General features: G+C 43.6%; 1 protein-coding gene across 1 annotated transcript in view; it reads right to left on the bottom strand.

Moving 5' to 3' along the window:
* LOC147725230 (vomeronasal type-2 receptor 26-like) overlaps positions 1-16308 on the bottom strand; it is a 64178-nt gene extending 47870 nt beyond the window's left edge. Inside the window, exons 1-2 of the mRNA XM_086918217.1 lie at positions 16087-16308; positions 12618-12741 (exon numbers count right to left, since the gene is read on the bottom strand). Coding sequence (XP_086774343.1) covers positions 12618-12741; positions 16087-16308 — 346 coding nt within the window. The remainder of the gene's footprint in view (positions 1-12617; positions 12742-16086) is intronic.
* Between the last annotated feature and the right edge of the window lie 8477 nt (positions 16309-24785).

Below are 24785 nucleotides of genomic sequence, written 5' to 3'. Positions count from 1 at the left end.
TTCCTTCCGTTAAAACTCTTGGGTTTAAAATCAACAACAAACTTTCCCTACACTCTCAAGTCTCGGCCGTAGTATCTTCAGCTTTCCTCTCCCTCAGGACAATACGTAGAGTCTCACGGTTCTTCTCCTCCGAGGCGCTCAAACTCATACTTTTGGCCATGGTAACTTCCCGCCTGGATTACGGCAATGCCCTCTATAATGGCATGCCCGACTACCTTATGAAGCGCCTGCAATTGGTACAAAACCAAGCCGCTCGGCTGGTTTTTAACTTACCAAATCACAGCACGTCACACCGCTTCTCACTGCACTGGCTCCCTGTCCAGCAACGTGCCTTATTCAAGCTAGGCTGTACCATCTTTAAAGCCCGGACAGGCGCTGCCCCTGCCTTCATCAACGCAGCTGTCCAAAACTACATTCCTTCGAGAAACCTCCGATCCTCTTCCCACCACCTTCTCGTGGTCCCCCGCTTCAAACGGAAGAAGTGGGGGGGCTCCAAGTTCTCGACCACTGGTCCAACCTTTTGGAACTCCCTTCCATCCTCCTTGAGAACCTGCACCCAGTACCCATTATTCTGCAAAGGCCTCAAGACCTTCCTCTTCACCCAATCCTTCCCGTCTTAAAAAGGCCAGACTCCCCATCCTTTCAACCCCCCCGAGTAGCAGTAGACAGGTAGCGCCAAGAAACCGCTGGATGTACGAGCGCTTTAGAAAACCTTTTAAATTCAAATTCAATAATTGGATTATGTAGACAAAGACATGGCATTCCAAAAATAAAGCCGTATTGAGGTGCTTGGATTACATCGAATTGAACCTCCTCTCTATGATATCTCTTTTTTGAGTCTTCACAACACATTATTACCTTTGAGGTTTGTATGGTGACTGGACCTCCGGACAAAACTTTTCCATCTACGGCTTGGACTATTTCAGGAGTGTCTTTTTTCTCACAGATTATACTCAATCGCTGGGCGGTTTTTAAATCGACAAAGTTTCCTGTGGCCCCAGAGTCAATTAAAACTTCCATTTGCCAGATTTTGTGAATCAGTTGTATTTGAACTGCTAATCGAAAATGTGCTTTGTAATTACTTACACAAGAGTTTATTGAAGGGTAAGCAATGGTTCCCAAGATATCCCCTTCTACCAATCCTGGGCATGTTAGTTTCCCGACTCAAAGTCTTTTGTTTCCAAAACTGACACTTTACCTGTGGTTGGAGTTTTATTCTTAGGTTTCAACATACAATCTTTCACAAAGTGTCCTTTGCGTCCACAATAGAGACACTGTCCATTTTTGCGTCTATTCTCTTTCTCGTCTTTTGACAATGGTTGTCTAAGGGTTCCAATTTCCATTGGTTCAGAGCTAGATTCAGAATGTGTGAACTGAGTTCTGGGTTTAGTTACACTTTTCCAATTAGGTTTCTCTCCTCTTTTTTTATCACCCCTTCGTTCTGATAGTCTGTGATCCAATCTCAAAGTTAGATTAATTAAATCTGAACAAGTTGTTGGTTGTGGGTCAATTTGAGCTAACACATCTTTCAGATCGTCCTTCAACCCTTGATAGAAAAGTGCTGTTTTTTTTTCTTCAGGCCAAGAGGTTTCTGCGACCAATCTATTAAAATGTGACAAGTAGGCAATGAGATCTCGATTTCCTTGTCTTAATTGTAACAGTTCTCGATCTGCAGACAAAGTTACTGTTCGTCTGTCGAATACTTTCTCAAATTCTTCTACAAAGCGCCGCCAGTTATACAATAGAGCGCTATCTTGACGTACTAGCAGAACTGCCCAATTTGCAGCATCTCCAGACAGATAAGAAATTAGAAAAGCTATTCTGGATTGAGGGGTGGAAAATGCTGCAGGTCTACAAGAGAAATGCAATTCTATTTGTGTTAAAAATATTTGAACCTTAGAAGGGTCTCCTGAAAAACGTTCTGGCGCAGCCAGAGGAATTTGTGGTGGAACAGTTACTGATATATTTGTGGAAGCTCTAGTGTCTTGCGCCTCCTCAGGAAGGGGAGTGTTCAAAATCTGAATATTATCTACTTTATCAGACAACAATGCTGTAGCAGCCATAGTTTCATTTAAATGAAATGAAATGAAATGAAATGAAAATGTGATTTGTAGAGCGCTGCAGCTGCCCTGAGGCGTCCAGGCGCTAAAAAAACAGAGAAAGCCCTCATAAGGTTACTTTGTTAAGCATTAAACAGGAGGGTTTTTAGCTGTTTGCGAAAGCTAGTCAGGTTGGGGTTGTTTCTCAGCTGCAGAGGGAGGGTGTTCCAAAGTTTGGAGACATTATACGAAAAGGAGCGTCCTCCTGCTCTGGCTCTACAGATTCTGGGAGTCTTGGCTAGAAATGCCGTTGAGGAGCAGAGGGTCTTATTGGGCCTGTAGGGAGAAATCAGGGAGCGGTTGATGTCTGGGCCCGTGTCCCAGAATGTCTGGTGGGCAATGCAGAGCACTTTGAATTTTACTCTGTCCCTAACAGGTAACCAATGTAAGGTCTTTAGGCCGGTTTTTATTGAGGTCCTCCGAGGGATTCCCAGCAGCGCCCTGGCAGCACTGTTCTGGGTGCGTTGAAGCTTTTGCAGGGTGTAGTCTGGTGCTCCCAGGTAGAGGGCGTTGTTAAAATCCAGACGAGATTGGATGAGGGCCTGTATGATTATCTGTTTGGCCTCGAAGCGGAGGAGGGGAAGGACTTTTTTGATCACCCTGAGGAGGCCAAAACAAGTGGCTGATATCTTGGTGGCCGGTGTGTTAAGGCTCAGAGATTTATCGAGCCAGACGCCTAAGCTTTTGATGCTGTCTCTGGGGGGTGAGGCCACTCCCATGCTTAATGGCCAGATCAGCTCTATGGAGGCAGGGGAGGCTGGGCCCAGGAGCATTAGCTCAGTTTTATCGTCATTGAGCTTTAGGCATGAGCTCATCATCCACCTCTTTACGTCTTCCAGGCAGGCCGCTAGGTCTGGTGGTGACTGGAGGCCGCTCTTCTGTGCAAGTGAGACCACCAGCTGGGTGTCGTCCGCATAGGAGATGATATTGACACCATGCGGACGAACAATCCCAGCCAGTGGCCTCATGTATGCATTAAAGAGCGTAGGGCTTAAAGAGGAGCCCTGGGGGACTCCGCATCCCAGAGGACGACTGGATGAGCGGGATGTACCGTCGAAGACCTTAAAGGTTCTGTCAGATAAAAAAGATTCGAACCATGTCAGGGCATCTCCGGTCACTCCTAAGTCGGCAAGGCAGGTTAGCAGGATTTTGTGGTGTACCGTATCAAATGCGGCACTTAGATCGAGGAGGATCACTGCCACTGATCCTCCTCGATCCAGGATCTGTCTTGCCTCCTCAGTTACAGCCAGTAGGGCGGTCTCTGTCCCAGGTTTGGTGCGAAAGCCTGTTTGGGAGGAGTCGAGGAGGTGGTTTTCCTCGAAGAACGTTGTCAGGATGGTATTGACGTGTTTCTCCAAAATTTTCGATGCCCATGGGAGTAGCGAGATCGGGCGATAATTACTGGGGTTGGCCGGGTCAAGGGAAGGTTTTTTCAGTAGAGCCCGTACCATAGCGTGCTTCCATGTTGTGGGAACTGTCCTGCTTACTATGGAGGACTTCAGTAGATCCAAGAGAGTGGGAAAAATAGTAGTGCTGGCCAGGCTCAATGAGCCTGGGGGAGCAGGGTCGCATGGGGAGCCGGTTTTTATTTGTTGTGCCAATTTCTCTAAGGTTTCCAGTGCTATCAGGGGAAAGGACTCCAGCCGCTTGGTCGGGTTTGAGGCCGAGTGCGGGCTTTGGACAGGTGAGTCGGTGGGCGGGTTGGAAAAAGAAAGATACATTTTATTAACTTTTTGAAAAAAGAATTCCACCAGATCATTGCACTTGGATGGTGAGTTGTTATTGTCTGTGACCGGTGACGGAGGGAGTTAACTATACGGTAGATTTCTTTAGGTTTAGATTTCGCCGTAGTGATTTTAAGGTTGTAGTAGGCAGCTTGCGAGGATTTTATGGCCAGCTTATAGTTCCTGATGATTTCCCTTTAGGTGGCTTTTTCTTCGGGATTGTATGAAGTGCACCACTTTCTCTCCTGTCTTTTACAGAGACGTTTATGGTTTCTGAAATCTTCTGTGTACCAAGGAGCTGTTTTGCTATGTCTCTTGGAGTTTGGTGAGTGCTCTGGAAGGACCGAGTCAAGAGAGGTGGTTATCAATTCTTCGTATTTTGTATTGTTAGAGGTTGGGTCTTGGGAGAGAGAGAGGGTCTAGTGGTGCAAAGAGCTTGCAGCCAGTTGTCAATGGGGAGTTTAGACCAATTACGAGTTTTTCTTGTAGTAAATGAGGAAGGGGGTGGTTTACTCGTGGTCCAGTTAAAAAGCTATTAAGAAATGGTCTGTCCAGGGAAGTCTGGTAATGTTGCCCACTTTGAGCTAGTCTGAGTTACTGAAGATCGGGTCTAGCAGATGCCCCTTTTCATGTGTAGCAGAGGGAACCAACTGCTCAAGTTAAAATGCGGCCAAGCTTGACTGTGTCTCTTGTGCCGAGGGGTCTAGCGGGTTATCAAAATGGATGTTGAAATCTCCAAGTAGGGTGAAGTTGGAGGGAGGGAGAGACAACCGACTGGGAGGTCACTGAGAGTAGGGAGGAGTTGAATTGTCCTATGGGACCGGGAGTGCGGTATATAAGAATACCGGTGAAGTAGGCATTGGGAGAGAACTCGATGGAGAAAGAGAGGTTTTCACAGTCCTCAATGTCTTCCGCTAAGTGGCGGCAGGTATAGCCTTCTTTGTAGATAATCGCGAGGCCGCCACCTCTGCCCAGTGGTCGGTCGGCCCGCGCTATCTGATATCCTGGGATGATGGCTTGTGCCAGGTCTGGCTGAGAGTCTTGGTTCAGCCATGTCTCGGTCAGAAAGATTGCATCTGGGGAATATTCCTCCAGTAGTAAGGAAATTTCTAGGCAGTGTTTTACTAGGGACCTGCAGTTAAGAAGAAGCATGGAGTAGTTTTTTACCTCGACTCTGGGTTTTGTGGTTGTGGTGCATAGGTCTGACTTGCAGTACTTGCAGTGTCGAGGGATCTCCAGGGGGTGTGACGGGGTTCCACACTTGGGAGAGATAGGTGGCCGTAGCTGATAAAGGAGGCTTGGGCTATATACCACTCTGTCGTCTCTGGTGGGGGCAGGGGACATGGCCCTTGGGCCCGGCCGGGCGCGGACGAGTGCAGACGAGCTTGCCTTAAGCGCGCCTTCGGCGCGCAATCGGCGCGCCCCCTGCGCTCGTCCGCTGTGCGTCCTACGAGTGAGCATGGTTATGAGGGTGGGAGGGGGAGGGAACAGACAAGGGGGCGTGACCTGTCGAGTGGGCGTGTCTCCTCTTCCCGACAGCTTCCAATCAGCTGTGCGGGGTGCTGGCTGATCACGTAGCGAGTGGTGAGTGAGTTTTTAAAATCAACACACAAGTGAACACAATTTACAGTTTTTAAAAAAGAACAGGGCGTCTCCCGGCTATTTGCCTCAGGAGGGGTTAGTCTGAATAAGTGCCTCTTTCAGTCAGCGCGCGCTTATGTACCAGAAGGGGGCGTGGCATGTAGAGTGGGCGTGTCTCCTCTCCGCGACAGCTTCCAATCAGCTGTGCGGGGTGCTGGCTGATCACGTAGCGAGTGGTGAGTGAGTTTTTAAAATCAACACACAAGTGAACACAATTTACAGTTTTTAAAAAAGAACAGGGCGTCTCCCGGCTATTTGCCTCAGGAGGGGTTAGTCTGAATAAGCGCCGCTTTCAGTCAGCGCGCGCTTATGTAGCAGAAGGGAGTGTGGCCTGTCGAGTGGGCGTGTCTCCTCTCCGCGACAGCTTCCAATCAGCTGTGCGGGGTGCTGACTGATCACGTAGCGAGTGGTGAGTGAGTTTTTAAAATCAACACACAAGTGAACACAATTTACAGTTTTTAAAAAAGAACAGGGCGTCTCCCGGCTATTCGCCTCAGGAGGGGTTAGTCTGAATAACCTGCCTGCATTTTTACGCAAGTAAATCATCCATGGTGGCCATTATGTCAACACAGTCAGATCAGGAGGAAAATAATTTGTGGGCTCACTATTCTGTCAGACGAAGTCTTCCTCGGAATCTGATGCGATGATATAAGGGCCCACCTCTCGATAACTCCAATTCTGATTGTAATTATTACACAGAATATTGAAGTGATCAAGCGGGGGGAAAAGGGGAGTTGGGAAGGGAACAGCTGGGAGGGAGATCTGAAAAAGAAAAAGTTAGACACACACTAATACCTATTTACTTATATTTCAGTAAATTTTCCTTAATGCAAGCAGCAATCTAAGCATGGAGTTTTCATGTAAAACTAGATTCACTTCACAAAATTCTGTGGAATAATATCGCAATTAAACCTCTTGCAATTTGACCTTTTATACTAATTATTCTCCAAATGCTTGATATTTCTTTGCACATAAAACATCTGTACTTTTCTGATAATAACTCTCTCAGAAAAAATAGCACGATTTACATTATCTTCTGTAAATTGTTCACTGTTAGATAGTATCAAAACCTTTAAACTTGTTCACATAGCACGAAACGGTGTATTGCAAAACACTCTAATTTGATCTTGTTATAGCTTCATAATCAAGTTACATGCAGAAAACATAAGCAAGAGATTTATCTTGTTTCTGTGCTAAGACAATAACTTTCTATTCAAAATATTATGTTGGGTTTACTTCATACCAAAAACATTGAAGATTTCTAATTCCTTAAATAACATGATAAAAAAAACTGAAACAGCGTTTAAATCTTTCTTGCTCTTTAGATTCTGTAAATACAAAAAATAAAAACCTTTTTGTGCATTAAATCGCCTTCATACCTAAAGAGTACGACCTACTCTTAATTATAGGTTCATCTGCAAACTCTGGACCCCAAAGGAAGAAATTCCTCGAAGAAATCCGGTCCAAAACCACCTTCTCAAAGACTGCCGCAGAAGTTACCAACTCAAGAAGCTCCTCCGGAAAGATCTGCTCCAGCACGGCACACACGAATCTGCATCAAAGGGTTAAACAGCATACCAAAACACAGAGCCTGCCTGGAATCAACCTCCTTCTCAGAAATCTCCAGAATAGTGAGCACAGATCCTTGGGTGTGGTCACGTACATCAACGTAACCACACCCGCGTAATTTCCCCTGCTTGCGGCGTTGAAATGCGACGGCATGCCAAATTGCACGCATCTCGCGGTACGCGGTTGCCAAAGTGCACGCATCTCGCGTACCCTGCAAAACCTCACTCATCTTGCGTACCCTGCCAAACCTCACTCATCTCGCGGACCATAGGGAATCAATGGAATTTTTAGGGCAAAATACATTTCCAAAGCTTAGCCTGCCCTAGCCCTGTAACAAAGCAACCACCAATGTCCAGCAGGGGAAGACCCATGAGTCTTTCCACATAAACGTTTGGGACATGGCCGTAGGCCAAATGGGGCGGGCCCTAGACCGCAAGCGCCCCTGGGCCTGACAAACATAGCGTTCAACACGCTATATCAGTTGCTACACGCTGCGGAGCTCTTTACAACTTCCTTTCCTCCAGCGAATGCGCTAGGACACAGCTCTTCAACTCAGTAAGTTTAGTGAGTGACGATGCAGGTTTAGCCTGGGGTCAGGCGGCTTTTTAAGACTATGAGTAGCTTATCACTTTTCTGATGGGAATTTGTATGTTTTCTTGTTTTGTAGACCTCTCTACTTTTCACCCTGAAGGGTTCCCCGACAAAAATGTTTTGCTCACAAGATTGAGTTCTTAGGACCGTTGTCCTCAAGGTACTTTGCGTTTGCCGGCTATACTGTTTTAGTTCAGCTTAAACACACATTGTTCATTTAAGTGACTGGTTATTTTTTGGCATTATAGATCATCTTCACTTCTTTTATCCCACTTGTGTGGTAGCATTGAGGTAGTTGCATAAGTAAGTACACTTTTTCAGTAATAGGGTTTAGAAACTGGTTGATTATGTGTTTGGAGACTCACGTTTGGGCTCTATCTCATTTATGCAGATTTGGTACCGTCAACTGCTGAGCGTATATCAGCAGGGTGCGCTTTCTTTATTGGACTTCAGTAAGTGCATTGCCGGTTGCCTTTCTGTATACACTGCGCGTTTCAGATGTCATTCCACTCTATTCTTGCAATCACTGGTAATACTCTCCTTTCACATGTTCAATTAACACCACCCAAATTATTTTTGCACTTTCTACTAACTTTATTGAGTAAATTCACAATGAAGTCGTTCTTTCAAGCACTGTTTTGGTTTGAGTACATCAGGATTTATATTCAAACTTTTTCTACTGCTGATCCTTGGCCATTGTACATGCTCTGTATCAATACTATATTCAAATCTTTATTGCTTCCTTGTAATGTAGTACTTAAAGCTTGTTTTTCTTTTTATTACCAGTGCCCCTGAAGAAGGGATACAATCCGGAAATGCATTGGGCTTGACCAATATGTTGATTTATCACCATATTTTGTGAAATACACAGCGTTTACTTTTGTTCACCTGATCTATCAAAGTGAAAAATACACAATTTTTCTGTGGTTTGATTGTATTTTCATTACTATGCTATAATTATGTTTTATTCAACAATGAAATGACAAACTGACTGCTTACCTCATTCTCTTGATAAATTGGTTGTCCTAATTGTATTACATGCTGAACAATTATTATGTACTACAATACTATACTTTAATCATAGCTGTGCGTTTGGTATACCAGTGGATCTCCACTAGCTGTTGCTCATTTTTCCACCTGTATCATGCATATGTGTGCATTGAACACATATGCAGTCAAAATGCACACACAGGCATCAATATATCTGGAAAAGTACCCTCCACCGCTGCAGGATCCTTGCCTCCACATCACTGAAGCAGGCATGAGGAGTGAGCAGCACAATAGGAACAGGCATTCCTGAGCATTGCTAGAGTCGCTTCTTGCTTGCGAAATGACTCCAGCAAGGCGTTACCTTTACGCCATCTGATGCATGATGCATCTGTCAATCCTTGAGCCATGGTGTGCCGCATTGTAAATGCGATGCATCCATGGTGGTGAATCCTGTGGACATTTGAGATTGTCTAGTGTATAAAGAAAAAGAAAATGAATATTAAGAATTAGTTTACCCTAGGTTCTAAGCAAGAGAGTGTTGAAGTCATTTCCTGAAATTGAGAATTTTGCACACCCTGATCCTTTACTGCACTGACATATTTAAAACCAGTGATGGAAACCTTATGGCTTTCATTTTTAAAAATGTTAAATTATCACTTGTAGATGAGGTAAACTGTCAAAATGTCTTCCAAATCAAAAAATATTTAAAAGTCTATAAGATGAAAAAGAATACACTGAAAAAGCGGAACACCTGGCTCTAAAATAATTTGACAGTGACTTTTTGAGTACTAATTAATGGTGTGTTTTTTATTTAGTTATATGTAAAGTTTATAAAGAAATGTAAATTTTATGATGCTAACTCTTTTCCAAAAGAGAGGAACTGACAGACACATACACACTCAGATCTAACCAGGCAAAAACAGAGAGACACACATTAGGAAACACAAACAAACCACATTGATATTGTATATATATAGAGAGATTCCCAGTCTTCTTCCAGACATATAAACAGTCCCAAACCACCTATATGTATGCCTGTACTCACATACATAGACTTTGATAAAAAATACTTAGTCAGCAACACACATTAATGCACACTGACACCCAGTCTAACACCTGTGCATACTAAGACTCATCTAAAAAGTAAAATACTTACTGACAGATTCCTTAGGAGACACATATTCTCAGCCATATATCTCTCGTACACCCACTCACACACACTCCAGCACGCATACCCTTTAGGCTAAGCAAAATCAATATCAAAGGAACAACCTTAGATGGATCACCTCGTTCTTCACCGTCAGATCCCAGAAAATCTGTCTATCTTCATTTACCTCAGAGCCCAAGAAAATCATCTGCGGTGTCCCGATGGGTTAACCCCTGAGTCCCACCTTCTTCAACACCTACATGAAATCATCGGCCAACATTGTCAGATCCCACAGGCTCAACATCATCTCAAATGCAGACAACACTCAACTTATTCTATGCCTCTCCGGGAACCACACCACCACCAGAGCCAGATTCCACAGGGGCATGGTGACCATCACATAGTGGTTGAGAGATCAACATGAACAAAACAGACATACTGACCTTTTACATAATCTCCACCAACTGGAACACTTTGTGGTGGCCAGTGGAATTAGGACCAGCATCCTCCCAGTCTGATCACGCCAGGAACCTCGGCATCATAATTGATTGCAAGCTGTCTATTAAAATCCCAGGTCAACGTAGACTCATCAGCCAGCGACTTCAGTCCACACATGCTACGGAAGATCTTCAAGTGGCTCCCCACTAACAACAAATGCACTGGCACACAAGCCTTTATCAAGAGCAGTACTTAAAGCTTGTTTTTCTTTTATTACCAGTACCCCTGAAGAAGGGATACAATCCCGAAATGCATTGGGCTTGACCAAGATGTTGATTTATTACCATACTTTGTGAAATACACAGCGTTTATTTTGTTCACCTGATCTATCAAAGTGAAAAATACACAATTTTTCTGTGGTTTGATTGGATTTTCATTCCTATGCAATAATTATGTTTTATTCAACAATGAAATGATGACAAACTGACAACTTACCTCATTTTCTTGACAAATTAGTTGTCCTAATTTTATTACATGCTGAACATTTATTATGTACTACAGTACTATACTTTAATCATAGATGTGCGTTTGGTATACAAGTGGATCTCCACTAGCTGTTGCTCATTTAGTCGGGCTAGCCGCCCTTCCACCAGGCAGCACGCAAATTTTCCTTAACTTTGATAAACTATTTTGATTCATAGTGAATGAACATAGTGAATGGTATTATGCGCACATGTGGAAAAATACCATATATTCATTACTGGGGATCAGCCTATAATTGACTCAACAGTAGATCATCAAAAACAGGATCATGTTCCTTGGGGTGAAGATCCTGCTGTGTGGGGGTGGGCTGGAGAAAGTGATCCAGTTTGAAGTCTGCCTAGAAGAATAAGAAAGGGTTGAGTAGACACCACAAATCCTTTATCATCACCATGTTGTAGCAGGCAGTGGGACTGCCACAGTCCGCTCATGGAACAGGCAACTTGTAATATGCGCATCTGTGCAGCTCCCCAGTACTGCCCTTTGATGGCTGCTTTTCCCCGAACATAAAAACAGCTATCTGCTGACCATCTTGTTGGTCCAGCTCCGGTCTTCACCATGAAGATCTACACAACTTTTAATAATGTGGTCAGCTGACGAGCTCTCCATGCTCGGACTGTCTTCTCGGATGCGCTCGTACACAGGACTGCCAAAACTCATAAAAAAGGCCCTAGGTGTTAGCATTTTCTAGAAAATAGCGTTAAGTGGCTGATTTTGATGACTGAACATGGAAGTGTTTCATTGTCATTGTCATTTTTATGAGGTGTTAACAGATGTCAGTCAGATCATTTTGAGTAACGGTGTAGTCAAATTAGTTCAAAAAATGGGCTAACCTAGAACTAATTGCAATACAATTTCTGTGAGTGAATTTCCCATAGAATGCGATGGTGATACCACTTTATCATTACGCGTTAATCCAATATGGCGGATTTTTCAAAATTATTACCCATTATTTGAGATATAGGGTAGTACTGTTTATATGCCCATGTATGGTATCATTTTATATGTTTTTAGGGACGGGAAAGTAAAAAATAACATAAAAATTTGTTGATGATGACCATAATATCAAATATTTGTGGAATATGTCAGACAGACAAAGTTTGTATAATTTTTTCATGACTCATATGAGCACAAACGAAGATTCAGAATTAATGAAAAGGCCACTGGGTCAAACTTGATGGTTAGTCACAAAGAGTGCAAAGAGTGCATGTTCGTGCAGACTAGGTTGTAGACAGAGAGAAGATGCTTCATCTACAGAGATTAAAGAAGTGAAGGGAACACAATACCGAGAAGCCTCTACACCGATGTAGAGTTTGACTGGTCTCAGTGAGGACACATTCTTCATTACTCTACTGCCACAAAGACAGATAGGCACTAACGCCAGCAATCACATAGATAATGTATCCATGTTAACCACCACAATGCTTGGTCAATACTCTCCAGTCCCTTCTCTGGATCGCGAGAGAAGATAAATATATCTCAAATCTTAAAATAAGTAAAATACTGTGCTGGTTTGGCACCAGAAGATTGCAGCCCTGATATTGTTCAGAAACATTTTTGAATTCAAGATATCTCTTGCACAGTATTTGTTCCATTGCGGTTAATCACACATAATCTACACCCACAAGAGGGATATGTTTGTACATAATATTCACGCCACAAAATTTATATTAGATGATCTTATCTGGCATGAAAATCCCTGTAACAACACCCCACTTAAACTATTACTAAACAATATTAACACAGGAGCAAACACCCTACTCAGTCCATAAGCTGAGAAATGTAACAGCTGCTTTTATACATGCGTGTGTTCCTGCTCATTTGACTACTTTACACATCTGGCTTCTGGTCTGTAAGAACTATAAGGTGTTCACTTACCTGTCCTGTCTGAAAACTCCCCTTCGGCACACGGCACACAGTCAAAGCAGCAGGTGGGCCTCCCTTCTATTGGAACCTTTCGGTACCCAGGGGGGCAGCTCTTACTGCAGACAGAGCCAGGAATCTGTGAAGAAAAAGGGGATAAATGAAGAGATTAGATGTAAATTCTTTACTGAGGAACAAAGGGGACTGCTCTCACTCCAGAAAGAGCAAGGAATCTGTGAAAAAAGAGGGAATAAGGGAGGAAGATTACATGTAAAGTCTGAACTGAGGCCCCAGGAGGCAGCTCTCACTGCAGACAGAGTGAGGAATGGGAGAAGAAAGATGGAAAAGAGGACTCAGATTAGAAGTAAAAACTGAGCCGAGGGCCGAGAGTCTCCAACACTCACGAAGGCAGGATGCACAGAGGTGACACTGCAAATCTAACAGTATGATCAGGGTTTATTGTGCTCCTTTATAAGTTATTACCTGAAGGCACCAAGCATTGAGAAGCAATATTACCATGTACCAAAAATGGAATGTGGAAGATACTACATGCCTGTTTAGCAGTTTCCATTCAGGCAAAAGGTAAATTGAGCAAGCATTTATCGGTATGATTCCGAGAACTCTTGAACATGATATACAGGTTATTTAAAGGTTGTATTGACAAGTGAGTATCTCATTTTGTGGAGGCCACATCCTCAGTGCTATATTGTGAATACTGAGGATGTGACCTTATGCCCTGGTATGCATTGCGGAGCTATGCCCAGATACCACGGTCCCTCCACACACATAAATCTTTGACCAGCAGCAAAATATTGTCCTGTGCGGGAAAAGAGTATTGACTTTTTAATGATGTCAGTGTTTCTCCCAAAATCCAATCCACCCGCTCAACATGAGGAGTGATAAGAGAAAATATAGATCCCCAATAAAAAGGTGGGGCTCCCACAGTTAGCACACCAGGGAGACAGCGATGTAGGCTTTAAACCCTACATCTCACTCTGTCACTGAGGATGGTGGGGAAAGCCTGCTTGGTACCAGAGATGCTACTGAAGGAGATGGTGGATCACAGGAATAGAGACTCATGTGTCTCCATGACAACCAACAGCTTCATTCTACCGAGGTCCACTGTTCCCCCATAGTAGCCCTAGACGCACTGGCTGTGGGCACTCTTGCCCTCTGCTACTGTCACATCCCTTACTTGGTATATATCCAGACAGAGTATGACTTAAGGAGATCAGGAGGGGGAGTGTCTAGGAGAGGTGGGACAGAGACCTCAAAAAGAGCAGGAAGGGTTCATGTAAAACTGCAAAGGAGACCTGTGGGAGTAGCATCACAGGAATGATCATTTGCACAGCTAGTGACCTCTTTATTTGCACCATTGTTGTTTGACTAAACATAACTCATTTGCCTTCATCTTTTCGTTTGTGGTCATACTGTAGAAATTGCTCACAGTTCTTGATGGTAAACTACTCACGTGTATGTGTCCCATGTCACGCTGCCCCCAGCATATCATAAATAAAAGCCTTTGATTTCTAAATATTAAGAATAACCACATTATGTTATTCTGTGTAGCTTTAAATATGTATTTTGTTGTATATATGTTTAAATGAGTATTCGCACTTAAGCAAAAGATCAACCATTCACTTGGAGATATTTCAACATTCATTTGAAAAAAACGTATCTTCAAATTAAGACCAAAAGGCAAAAGATCCAGGAAAGGGAATATGTAAGAGCAGAGAATGTAACATGTGTAATGCAGTGTAAACATGTGTGTTTGGAGGAAGAGGCACACCTACATCTACGAACTTTTAAATGGCAGCTTGCATACTTCAGTTGTATGTCAGAGTATCATACACATTATTTAGGGCATTATATTTATGTCAGATGGTGCTCTAAATTTGGTGCTATGGTATGAGGCTCTTTGCTTGCAGTCCCCTAGGGCCCCTGAGATGTACTGAAGTGAGAGGGACTCTGCGGACTGTGCTCTTGGACATCAAGCTGGGCACCAGACATCGGGCTATCAAGGGCCTCCAGAAGGTTAGTACCAGTGCACGGTTAGAGCTGGTTATCCTGGCCAAGCAGCGGAGACTTCCAGGGACCAGCAGGACCCCATTAAAGGCTTTTTGAGAGAAGGTCAGAGCTTACTAACCAACAAAGGCAGGCGAACCCTCTGTGGGCCTGCAGGATCCTACCCAGGGCACTTTGAGGCAAGGCTGAGCAGAGTATGGCGGGGCATGGCCGGGGGCTTCCACCCATCACAGATTCAGTTTGGACGCTGACTCGAGGCCTGGTCACAGCTTCTTAATAGAGAAAATCAGGGGGCTATCCTCCTGGGCCTGCTGGACTCCATCCCGGGCACTTTGAAACACATCCGGCTGAAGAACAGAGCCCAGGGCTGGAAGCTTTCATCCCTCACCCAGTCAGAACTCGGATCTGGGAACTTGTCAGAGATTCTCAAATCAACCAAGATTGGCATCCACCCTGGGCCTGCTGGACCCCATCCTCAGATTTCTAAAGCACATCTGGTCCAATCATTGAGCTCAGGGCAGAGTCTTCCACCCCCAAGAATTCCAGAGCTGTGACCCAGGGTCAGGGCAGAGCTTCATAACCCGGCCAAGCAGCAGAGCTCTCCCAGTCTCTGTCTCAAGTGCTTTCATACCCAGTAGAATAGCCAATATAGCCCTGATGGGGTATTTACCCACTTCTAACCTGAGAACTGTCCCCCCGGGGTTTGGTCAAAGATTATTCACACATCCAAGAAGGGGAGGCCTCTCCTAGACTGCAGGATCCTGCTCCAAGCACACCTTATGATACTCTTGACCAGCACAAAGTCCCCAAGTAAGAGGGTCCTCACCCAGGGACCACCAAAACACTACTCATTCCCCCCCATGACAGAAAGGGACATTCAGGAAAAACGATCCAGCATCCTGGAGCCCTCACTGGGATTGAAGCTTCAAATGAGTCCTCAGTGGGACTTCCGGGGAGTTCAGAATTCTGAACAGCGAGTCACATCAAAGAAATTATGTTTGTTGTTCATTTATTTATTTTACGTACAGTGATGTTGGCATGGCACATTTTGCATCACCCATGTAGGTGTGGTAAATGTCACACAGACATCATTTCACACAACCTCCTATTTTAATTTTCCACAATTCCACCAATAACCTCGGGCCATTGGCACCACCAACATCGACACCCCAATCAACCATCCCTCTTATTTTTCACTCACTCAATCGTGGACTCATTATTTCACCCACTCGTTCATTCACACATGCACCTTATGAATGTTGTCTAAATTTTAGTCTGCACAGAACATGTGGGTATATTTACTTACTTATCTATTTCAAATGTAAACAGCATCTTTGCAAAGCTTTGTCATACCTACAGACACAGAGCATGAAGTTATTTAAGCCTAGTGCAGGCATTATACAGGCACCTAAATGGAATATTATGTGAAGATATACTCAGGTGGGAGTCTCACACTCACCAGTTCCACGTTGGGTCCCTCGGAGTGCCATAATATGGAGCTTTGGTTGATTGAAAGTTGGTGTCCTGGTGGGGCTGAGAGGTCAAAATGTCCAACCTTGAGGCCAGATATTGATCCATTGGGAAACTTAACCCAGTTTAAAATGTCATACTTTGCTGGCATGACTCTTGTTTCATCCAAAATAATGTTGTCACCAGTCGTCATCTTAAAGTGTGACTTCATAAGAAACTTGTTCCGCTGTTAAAAGAGGAAAATATGTATTAGTTAGTGTTAGAACTGGCTATTTCTGGTTGGCTAAGGCTGACGCCAAAGCCAGGCAGAAACCACCATTCTAGTCAGGGCAAGGGAGTCACACGCCAAGATACAAATTACACAAACATGCCAACTTCTAGAAGTTGCACTTCCGCACTAGACACATTCATACCGCATACATCATTGCGCAGCATTCAATCCACGAGTTAGCACATACCAAACTTGACTCTGCAATCTCCACACATCAGGAACTACCCTGGTCATATATATTCCCCATGCACTCCTATGGGAGGGCAGGTCACTCTCACCACACACACAGAGAGCTCACGCACTTTTCACTGTGGTAAGTGCGCAGAGGCCTAAAATCACTAGCACCAGGTCACAGAAACAGGCTAGGAAAAAGCAAAATGTTCCAGGGTGAACCTGCAAAAAAGGTCCAAGTCCAACACAACCCCCTTCCAGACAAAACGCAGGGTAGACCAATCCCTCCACTGATGGGCTTCCCGCTTTGGGCGACAAAACACGGACACGGGCCCGCACAGCAGGGACACCTTCCGGTTCTACGCCACTCTGAACGCACATGGATTTCCCTCAACAATAGCTCTCTGGCCCAACTAGGATACCTCACTGGTACTCTCTAGTCATCCACGGCCAGGACCAGGCCCTAGGCCATCCAAATGTCACAGGTCCTGACCACTTCACAGAGTGGGGGGCAGTAACCCCTGGCACACAATAGCCATTCTCCACTCTCCCTCTCAGTGTAGCTACAACTACCACTGATCCTTCAACCTAGGGACCATACCCTCAGGCTGAGTAGAGGTCACGGGCAAGAATATCCGACCCTACCTCTATTTCTGGGGTTCCGCACCCTCCCAGCGAAACACCCACCAGAACACAACTCTCCCACCAGATCAGGACCTCTCTCCATCACTGGTCTTCCACCTGGGATCTGGAAATTATTTCACTTCGGAGGTACAAAGCACACAGCACAGTCCCTCTTCAAGCAGGTGGGGGGAAACAGCACACAGCAAAGTCCCCTTTCCTCTACCTTAATGGAAACAACAAACTGCAGGTGAGCCCTAGATCACACAACAAGGGCAGCCCCCTCAGTCTCATCAGCTGATTTACTTTGGCAGAGATTCCTTCTGGACCTGGAAGTTTCCTAATCTCCCAGCCTAGGGTCTAAACCCTCAGGCTGCACAGGGGTCAGAGGTAAGGACACCGTCCCTCTGTACCCCCCTCCAGAGTTCTGCACCCTCCCACCTTGGAGCGGTACCCCTGGAAGCCAAAACCGGTCAGGACACTGATTACAGATGCCCTTCCCTCCAGATCAGGCTGAACCTGGCCTCCCCCCTCCTCGGGGAATATCCTCCAGAGGCCCCACAAATGCTCAAGCACTCTAGACGGTCAAATGCCCAGCGAACCAGGACTTCTGCACCCTCCACTTAGGAGCGGTACTGCCCAACACCAGGACCGCCGGAGTTCTGGTTACAGAAACTCCCTGTCCTCTAGACAAGGGAAGATCCTCCTCAAATTACCTGTAAGTACAGCCTAGGCCCCTGACCTGGCACTCCCTTAGGGAACCCTCCAGGCCCTGAGAGAGGTTTTAGGGCCAACGTGGGACACACCGTCCCACACTCACTCCGCCTCCACTGAGACAGGACGTGAGCCCCTACACTTCTAACCATCCTAATGGGATCTAGCTGGGCTACACATGAACCTCTTCCCCTACACAGGATCATCAGATACACAAGCCACTCCTTTTAGAATCGCTCCCGAATGCCTCTGCAAGACATCTAGCACACCGCCAGACATCCACCTTCTCATCCAGTGCCTCTGCAGGACCTCCTGCACACCACCAGAGGTACACCTCCTGTGCAAGCTTCTTTTATTACAAAAAAACTCACACCAACTCCTCCAGTTCAACACACCACTCATCCACACACTCCCCCTCCAGACTGGTGAGACAGTTCCTCACTGCCTCTGACTCTCAACCTGTACCCCTCTTACTGAGCACCAGGCACCATACTCTGGGAACTGGGAACGGGACTTCACGCACTGGACATATTTTAGCTGCCACCACTGGATCCTACCATACTGGGGAATCCAGACACACACACTACACTCAGGGGATAACCACCCTCCCGAACTAGCCATTTCTCCTCCACACTCTCTCTCTTCCATCTACCCACACAGGGACAGGAACAGGGATTGGGCACTGGGCCCAGCAAGGGATTCCTTATCTATGTGAACCTCCCCCTCTACTGGTGTCCCGCCCTGTCATTTTCTCTCATCTGCCATTAAACATAAAAGCGCAGGAACACCATTTGAAAATGACACTCTTGCGGAAAAACAAAAATCATAAACAATAATCCCAAACATGTGACTATTTAAAATGCAGAGTTTTGTAAGGTAGCCAGCTGTCGCTGAGGTACTGCACAAACACAAGTCCTAATCCCACCGCTGCCACCAATGTTAGAACTGGCTATTTCTGGTTGGCTAAGGCTGACGCCAAAGCCAAGCAGAAATCACCATTCTAGTCAGGGCAAGGGAGTCACATGCCAAGATACAAATTACACAAACATGCCAACTTCTAGAAGTCAACAATAGAAAAGCGCCAATGCTGCCATTAATTGTTTCTCAAAATATCATCATCTCACAATCAATTTAAACATAAAGTGAGGGGATCTAAGTCTCTTGAATAAATCTTCAATTGAATTGACTTTTTACTTCATTTGAGTTTTTTGATTTTTTCTAGATAATTTCTCAGTTTGACAAAACATATAACATACAAAATATGAAACACATTATGTACATTTAAAACACTCCCCTTCCAACACTCACACATACACACACTTGTGAATCACAATCAAACACTCTCAGGCACACTCTACAATAAATGATACATATTAACAGTTATTCAGAAATCAATATAGATTGTTTATCTATACTGCCATAGATATTCCTTTGAGCCTATTTGTAAATCTTCACAGGAAATTTCTATATTCTTTTTACATTCTTATGGCATGAAAAAACACAAGGTCTACGCGTTTCGAACTCTTCATATTTATCGAGTTCTCATCAGGACCACACACTCTATATAAGTGTAACCAAATCAATTAGTTGAAGTCCTCAGCGCTCCAAAAGAAAGCGGTTCTCCGCCGCTATATATATATATATATATATATATATATATATATATGGGCGGCGGCCAGAGAACCGCTTTCTTTTGGAGCGCTACTTAATGAGTCCTGGAAGCACGTTCCGGAAAGTTATTTATTGACTCGTGAATTGGACATCACCAAACAGCAGATTCCGGCTCCCAACAAAGGCTCCTCTCCTTGAAGGAGAGAGCATTGAATAAACAAATAAACATACAACCTTCCGCCAACCAAAAAGAAAACTTAGAAAGGTGGTGTACACAACAAGACACACCGGTTGTCCCGCGCTGTGTGCCTGAGGACTTCGGCTAATTGATTTGGTACCAAACTCGAACATGCACTCCAAACACATCAGGAACTACCATGGTCATACATATTCCCCATGCATTGCTATGGGAGGGCAGGTCACTCTCACCACACATACAGAGAGCTCACGCACTTTACACTGTACCACAGTGAAAAAGTGTGCAAAGGCCTGAAATCGCTATCACCAGGTCACAGAAACAGGCTAGGAAAAAGCAAAAAGTTTCGGGGTGAACCTGCCAAAAAGGGCCAGGTCCAACAGTTAGCATGGGTGTAGAATTGTTGGGGGAAGACCTTTTAATAACTTGGATGTGTAGGAAGGACATACATGTTTGACGCTCAGATGCAGTTTATGCCCGTGATCACATGTAATAAAAGTAATATCTATCTCATTTTTTTGCAGATATCCCATCACTTTTAACCCTATTTTTGACTGATTCTGGTGTTTTCTGAGTCTGATTGTGTCCTCCTGGGCCCTGCTAAATCGTCCCAGGTTGAGTGGTCTGTTTATTAAGAGATATGGAAATTAGGACTAGTCATACTTGGCTCTGACAAACTACCTACAAGTCCCCGGTATATGATAGGGCTACAGGAAAGAGTTTGTTCTTATTCATTCTATCATAATCTCACAATACTGTGTATAGAATAGGGGGATGTTGTACGACAGTCATCTGTCGATATGATGAAGTGCATTGAAGACCTGTCAGCTTTAAGGTATTCTACCCCAAACATTTTGCCCCACTCCTCCTATTTTTTGCTAATTCCATTTTTTTTAAAACAATTTTTTACTTTTCTATTTGTCAATAGAAAAGAGAAACAGAATAAACTGTATCATCATAATCAAAACATAAACATCTCTAAGAAGAAGTTTCAATATAAAATTAACTAGTTGTGAAGAAATAAGAACATGAGAGAGTCGAATAAATTTCATTAGTTGAAGTGTAAAGCAATGTCCCCTATATTGTATTAAATTTACATATTAAGCGAGCTCCCTTTGATTTAGCTAGCGCATTTGATAAACACCCTAAATAACGATTCCAAAATATAGACTGCCCAAAATATTGAATCAAAAATATAGACAGCCCAGAATATCAAATTTCGGGTATGAAATATCGAATTCCATAATATCTAATTTAAAATACTGATTTCCATAATATCACATTTTTTTAGTATTATGTATGATAGTATATGTATTAAAATTATGTATTGATTTTGTAATGTAAGTTTAATTTTTTTAAAGTAATGAATGTTATGTGATTTGATTTTTGCGTAATTTTATTCGGTAGCGGGTTGTGGGTTTATAGGAGAATAGGGTGGGAAGTAATTTATTTATAGTAAATTGAATATACATTTTTATTCATATGTACTGATAATTAATTGATAATTAATTAATAATTGGTAAATCCTTTTTTTAATTGGTAATTCTTTTTTAATAATTCGTAATTATTTTTTTATATTTGTAAATAATTTTTTATTAATTGGTAATTATTTTTATTAATTGATTAATTGATAATTATGTTAATTGTATTATTTATTTGGAGCGGTTGTGGGTCTATAGGGGAATAGGGTGGGAAGTAATTTAATTGTAATAAAGTTACTATTTTTTTTATTTATATGTATTGATTATGAATTGTTTAATAATTATTTATTATTTGGCAATACATTTGTATTAATTGGTAATTATTTTTAATTAAGTTTTTTTTTAGTATTGATAATTAAATTAATTTTATTTTATTATTAAATCATTACTTTCCCTACTGCTGCAGTCTCTGGAGTAGGAATAGTAATTTTTAAACGTACGCTATCCAATGCTTTCCCTACTGTTGCGCTTTCTGGAGTGGGAATAGTAATGTTTACCCCTCGCTGTGCAATGCTTTCCCTACTGATGCACTCTCTGGAGTGGGAATAGTAATTTTTACCCCTACGCTATCCAACGCTTTCCCTACTATTGCACTCTCAGGAGTGGGAATAGTAATTTTTACCCCTACGGTATCCAATGCTTTCCCTACTGTTGCACTTTCTGGAGAGGGAATAGTAATGTTTACTCCTACGCTAGCCAACTCTTTCCCTACTGTTTCACTCTCTGTAGTGGGAATAGTAATTTTTACCCCTACGCTATCCAACACTTTCCCTACTGTTGCACTCACTGGAGTGGGAATAGTAATTTTTAACTTCCCGCTATGCAATGCTTTCCCTACTGTTGTACTCTCTGGAGTGGGATTAGTAAGTTTTTACCCCCCACCCCGCTATCCAACGCTCTCCCTAATGTTGCACTCTTTGGAGTGGGAATAGTAATTTTTACCCCTACGCTATCCATTGCTTTCCCTACTGTTACACTCACTGGAGTGGGAATAGTAATTTTTACCCTCTCACTATCCAACAAATTCTCTGCTTTTTTTACATTACATTTATTATTTTTACATTTTAATGTTTTACATTATTTTAAGTATGTTTTATTTAATTGTTTTTCATATTTGTTTAGGTTTATATCATTTTTAATGGATTTAAAAAAAATATATTTTAGTTAACTATATTTTTAACATTCTATATTCTGGATTCGATATTTTGGTACTTACCTGTTTGTAGATAGGGATTCGATATTCTGTACCTCGATATTTTGGAGTCAATATTTTAGGCATTCTATATTATGTATATAACAGAAGGAGAGAGTCAGGGAAATTACATAATCTATGTGAGGTGGGAACTCCTGGTCCCCGGAATAAATTGTTACAACAATGGAGGAGTATCCCCCAGCAAAGAAGGCAGAGAAAATTCTCTGTTTCTAGGGCATAGCGCTCGAGTCAGCACATTATGCCCCAACCCGTTGTCGGACAATGCATATCCTTATAGAAGACCCCTCACTCACCAACCTAGTTGGTGACATGCTTCATCATTGGGGTCCCACCCCATAGGCCGAATGCCCACAGGGTGTGCTGCGACACCTGACTACAGTGGAGCTGGTTAGTTTTTCTTTTATATGTGCATACCTATAAAAATGACAAGTGTGTTTAAAAGGGCCAAAACTACTCACTTCAAGTATTTATTCTCGAGTGCTTGAACCCCTGTAAAAACAGTGTGGCACCCGTGCCTAGTTAGGTAGGCTTTGGTGTCTCAAGGAGTTTGGTGTGTTAAAAATAGCGAAGTGTGCTATGTGAGATTTAACAAGAAAAAATATTACTAATAAGGTCTACATGTTTCAACCATTGATTTGATTCTTTGGTTTTCGTCAGGACCGTCGTTATTGAACTGGGTGGTCCGCACACGCTAAGGTGCACCCTGCCCTCGTTCAATTAGGAGACTGCAAAATTGCGATCTCATGTAAAAGGGTGTGTCTTTTCCTTATTCGGGAGAAAAACCTGTAAGACAAATGGGGGGACAAGGTTGGGATCTTGTACCAGTGTAGACAAAACAATGAAGTACACTTAACATATATTCTGCTGGTCGAAGTCACAACCGAAGGATCGATAGATGGAATCATGCCAATGTCATGTTAAAATGGTAGGGTCCATCTACTTCGATCAGAATAAGAGTGCTCCAGTGCTAACAACCGGAACGTACTTGAATTAAAAACCAGCGCCCAGATGAGGTGTCGGTCTGGCTTGGCAACTGGGTATCTAGTGAGAAGGGGCCGATGTGAGGGAGAGTGATCTCTATCGTGCTGCGTTGTAGAGCGTTGTGATATCGTTATCAGAGACAACCCGGGTGGGCGGTTACCTATACACAGCGTAGGTGGGTTTTTACGTGTAGAGCTGACGTCGCTATAGTGAATCACAATGGCGACAAAGTAAAGCTTACACTTGAGACGATAACTACCGCTTCATGGGCATCTGCATTTCCAAGACTGCAAGTGTCCGTCACCTGTATCAGTTTGGAAACAGAGGCAGTGAATGAGCAGGGTTCTGCCCGTATCAGATAGAAAAATAATAGATGCAAGGGTATAGTGCGGCGGATTGCTGTCCCGCACGTAGGTCAGCGTGATTACACTTACTTGCGACTTCTGTTCATCTCGCAGTAAACCTACTTGGTTACTGCTAAGGGTGCCCCGTGGAATGACCGGCTGTCTGCGAGATGCCGAGAAAGTAAGCCGTTCCACATTTCCTGGTTCGCTCGTGACCCTGAGCGAGCTAATCGTAGTGCGTTACGGGGGAGGGAACTTTTTCCTATCCCGATCGCATAATGACTAGAGCGTGACATGGTGCGGTCTCGTTACCATGGCAATCATGCTAGCCAGTTCGTTTATACGGGAGGAAATGATTTCTTTGGAAAATTCAGGCATGTTGGTGCAAGGGCTTTTTCCCTGAAGGTGAATTAATTAAGTCTGTGGGTTTTTTGACAGAATGGTAAAGGAAAGGGGAATGACAGGTAAATCACAAGTGACTTTGATCAGTCTTTCTTGTTATTTCCTTGGAAATTGTGGCGCAGAGTGGCCAACTGGTTCATGAGAGCACGCTCTGCTTGTATGTCAAATCTGTAGGAGAAAATGTTTACCCCATCACTGTGTTCCACGGGATATTATCGTTCAAACCAGTCTTGTGGGTAGAAAGTCTGTACACCCACCTCTGTTCCTTCCCGAACAGGCGTTGACTAAGATTGGCTCCAGGTTTGATCTGCTCGATAATTGTCCACTGCAAATCGTCAGGTGTATGCCCAACCAACAAATAATGTTCAGTGAGCCTTGTGTTGGTTTTTTTTGCGCCTAATGGTGCTCCTGTGCTCTCCAATGCGTAATTTGACTTTTCTGCTAGTCATTCCTACATAGTGTAGGTTACAAGGACATGTTAATCTGTAGATGACGTTCTCACTGTTAGTTTGCCCTCTGATTGTCCAGGTCTTGTTGGGTTCCAACTGTAGTGTCTTAGTGTTGTTGGTGAATGGGCAGACGCTACAGCTTACACATTTATAGTGGCCTGTCACTTTCGGTAAACCCCATAAGTTGGTTATTGTTTCTCTCTCTGGCGTCTCTTTCTTTGGTCTGGTGTTGAC

Source organism: Lissotriton vulgaris, chromosome 4_1, assembly GCF_964263255.1.
Source record: "Lissotriton vulgaris chromosome 4_1, aLisVul1.2, whole genome shotgun sequence".
NCBI classification, from domain to species: Eukaryota; Metazoa; Chordata; class Amphibia; order Caudata; family Salamandridae; genus Lissotriton; species Lissotriton vulgaris.
Note: the sequence above shows the minus strand (reverse complement) of the source record. Positions and strands in the feature narration are given on the sequence as shown.